At 44.9% G+C, this 2,500-nt stretch overlaps 1 protein-coding gene across 2 annotated transcripts in view; it reads left to right on the top strand.

Annotated features, from left to right (window-relative positions):
* Positions 1–2,500, top strand: part of LOC106877333 (docking protein 5) — a 25,034-nt gene that overhangs the window by 12,771 nt on the left and 9,763 nt on the right. For both annotated transcript variants that reach the window (XM_089346406.1, XM_089346405.1), the window contains exon 3: positions 1,334–1,459. In XM_089346406.1, the coding sequence (XP_089202532.1) occupies positions 1,334–1,459 (126 nt within the window). The remainder of the gene's footprint in view (positions 1–1,333; positions 1,460–2,500) is intronic.

The following is a 2,500-nucleotide window of genomic DNA, read 5'->3' as shown; positions in this document are numbered from 1 at the left end:
TCATCTCCTTACAAGTGATAAATAGAGTAACAAGGCCAGAACAGGTGCTGGCGTTGCGATTAGCCAGTGAGAGTGGCTGTGTGGTAAGTAGCTTGCTTACCAACCACATGGTTCCGGGTTCAGTCCCACTGCGTGGCACCTTGGCCAAGTGTCTTCTACTATAGCCTCGGGCCGACCAAAGCCTTGTGAGTGGATTTGGTAGACGGAAACGGAAAGAAGCCCGTCGTATATATGTGTGTGTGTGTGTGTATATATATATATATATATCATCATCATCATCATCATCGTTTAACGTCCGCTTTCCATGCTAGCATGGGTTGGACGATTTGACTGAGGACTGGTGAAACCGGATGGCAACACCAGGCTCCAGTCTAATTTGGCAGAGTTTCTACAGCTGGATGCCCTTCCTAATGCCAACCACTCCGAGAGTGTAGTGGGTGCTTTTACGTGTCACCGGCACGAAGGCCAGTCAGGCGATACTGGCAACGGCCACGCTCGAAATGGTGTCTTTTATGTGCCACCCGCACAAGCCAGTCCGGGGGCACTGGCAACGATCTCACTCAAAAATCCTACGGGAGCCAGTCAGGCGGTACTGGCAACGGCCACGCTCAAAATGGTGCATCTCATGTGCCACCCGCACAAGAACCAGTCCAGGGGCACTGGCAACGATCTTACTTGGCTTGCCGGGTCTTCTCACGCACAGCACATTTCCAAAGGTCTCGGTCAGTAGTCATCGCCTCGGTGAGGCCCAATGTACGAAGGTCTTGCCTCACCACCTCAGCCCAGGTCTTCCTGGGCCTACCTCTTCCACGGGTTCCCTCAACTGTTAGGGTGTGGCACTTTTTCACGCAGCTATCCTCATCCATTCTCACCACATGTCCATACCAGCGCAATCGTCTCTCTTGCACGCCACAACTGATGCTTCTAATGTTCAGCTTTTCTCTCAAGATACTTACACTCTGACGGGTATTCACATCTATATATATATATATATATATATATATATATATATATATATATATATATATATATATATGTATATATATGTGTGTATGTATGTTTGTGTGTCTGTGTTTGTCCCCCCAACATCACTTGACAATCGATGCTGGTGTGTTTACGTCCCCGTAACTTAGCGGTTCGGCAAAAAGAGACAGATAGAATAAGTACTAGGCTTACAAAGAATAAGTCCTGGGGTCGATTTGCTCGACTAAAGGCGGTGCTCCAGCATGGCCACGGTGACGGTGATGATGAAATGGTGGTGGTGGTGGTGGTGGTGGTGGTGACGATGATATCTACCATTGTTTCTATATGCCTTTGTTCTCTCCACTGACAGATGGTGATGCCGAAGACTGGCTTAATGTGGTTCTATTGGAACACCAGAAGAGAGGTGACGCTAAGTTCTTCACATCTCCAGGAATCCACAAGCAGATCCGGTCTGACTTGAAGGCCGACCAATATGGTAAGTAGAGTTCAGTTCCATTCCTCCTGGGCCCTTGAGTACATTGGGCAGCAAGTTGATGCCACTAGTTTTTTCTGGGCTGCAAACTTTTCTACATCCAGATGCAGGCATGGCTGTGCGGTAAGAAGCTTGCTTCCCAACCACATGGTTCTGAGTTCAGTCCCACTGCATGGCACCTTGGGCAAGTGTAGTCTACTATAGCCTTGGGCCGACCAATGCCTTGTGAGTGAATTTGGTAGTCGGAAACTGAAAGAAATTTATCATGTGTATACATATATATATATATATATATATATGTGTGTGTGTGTACACGCATAACAGATTTGGCTGTTATTTCTAGCAAATTTTATAGCCATACAGAGTTGTTCAATTGGCTCATTTGTTGATGTGTATAAGTAAACAAAAACTAAAAGGCACACACACACACACACACACACACACACACACATATATATATATATATATATGAATGTGTCTGTGTTTGTACCCCCCACCACCATTGCTTGACAACTGATGTTGGTGTGTTTGCATCCCTGTAACTTAGCTGTTCAGCAGAAAAGACTGATAGAATAAGTACCAGGCTTACAGGGAATAAGTCCAGGGGTCAAGTTCTTCAACTAAAGGGTGGTGCTCCACCATGGCCACCATCAAATGACTGAAATAACTAAAAGAATATCAGAAGAACGTTCCGTACCACTAAACCAAGAAGGTTCTTTGAATATGTACGATGCATTTTAAAGCTAAATAGTAATTTCGTTTACATTTGTGTAACTGAGATATTTTGGTTGGATTTTATAGTTATTGGTTTCATCTTTCTTTCTATATTCTGTAACTGTTGCAATATACTTTTCTACCATAGGCACAAGTCCTGAAATTTTTGTGGGGTGAGGGCCAGTCAATTAGATCGACCCAGTACACAACTGGTACTTAATTTATCGACCCCCGAAAGGATGAAAGGCAAAGTCGACCATGGCAGAATTTGAACTCAGAACGTAACAGCAGATGAAATACCACTAGGCATTTCGCCTGGCGTCCTAACAA

Source organism: Octopus bimaculoides, chromosome 30 (genome assembly GCF_046866305.1).
Source record: "Octopus bimaculoides isolate indiv1 chromosome 30, ASM4686630v1, whole genome shotgun sequence".
Lineage (NCBI taxonomy): Eukaryota > Metazoa > Mollusca > Cephalopoda > Octopoda > Octopodidae > Octopus > Octopus bimaculoides.
The sequence above is the reverse complement of the archived record's forward strand: the minus strand, read 5'-3'. Positions and strand labels throughout refer to the sequence as shown.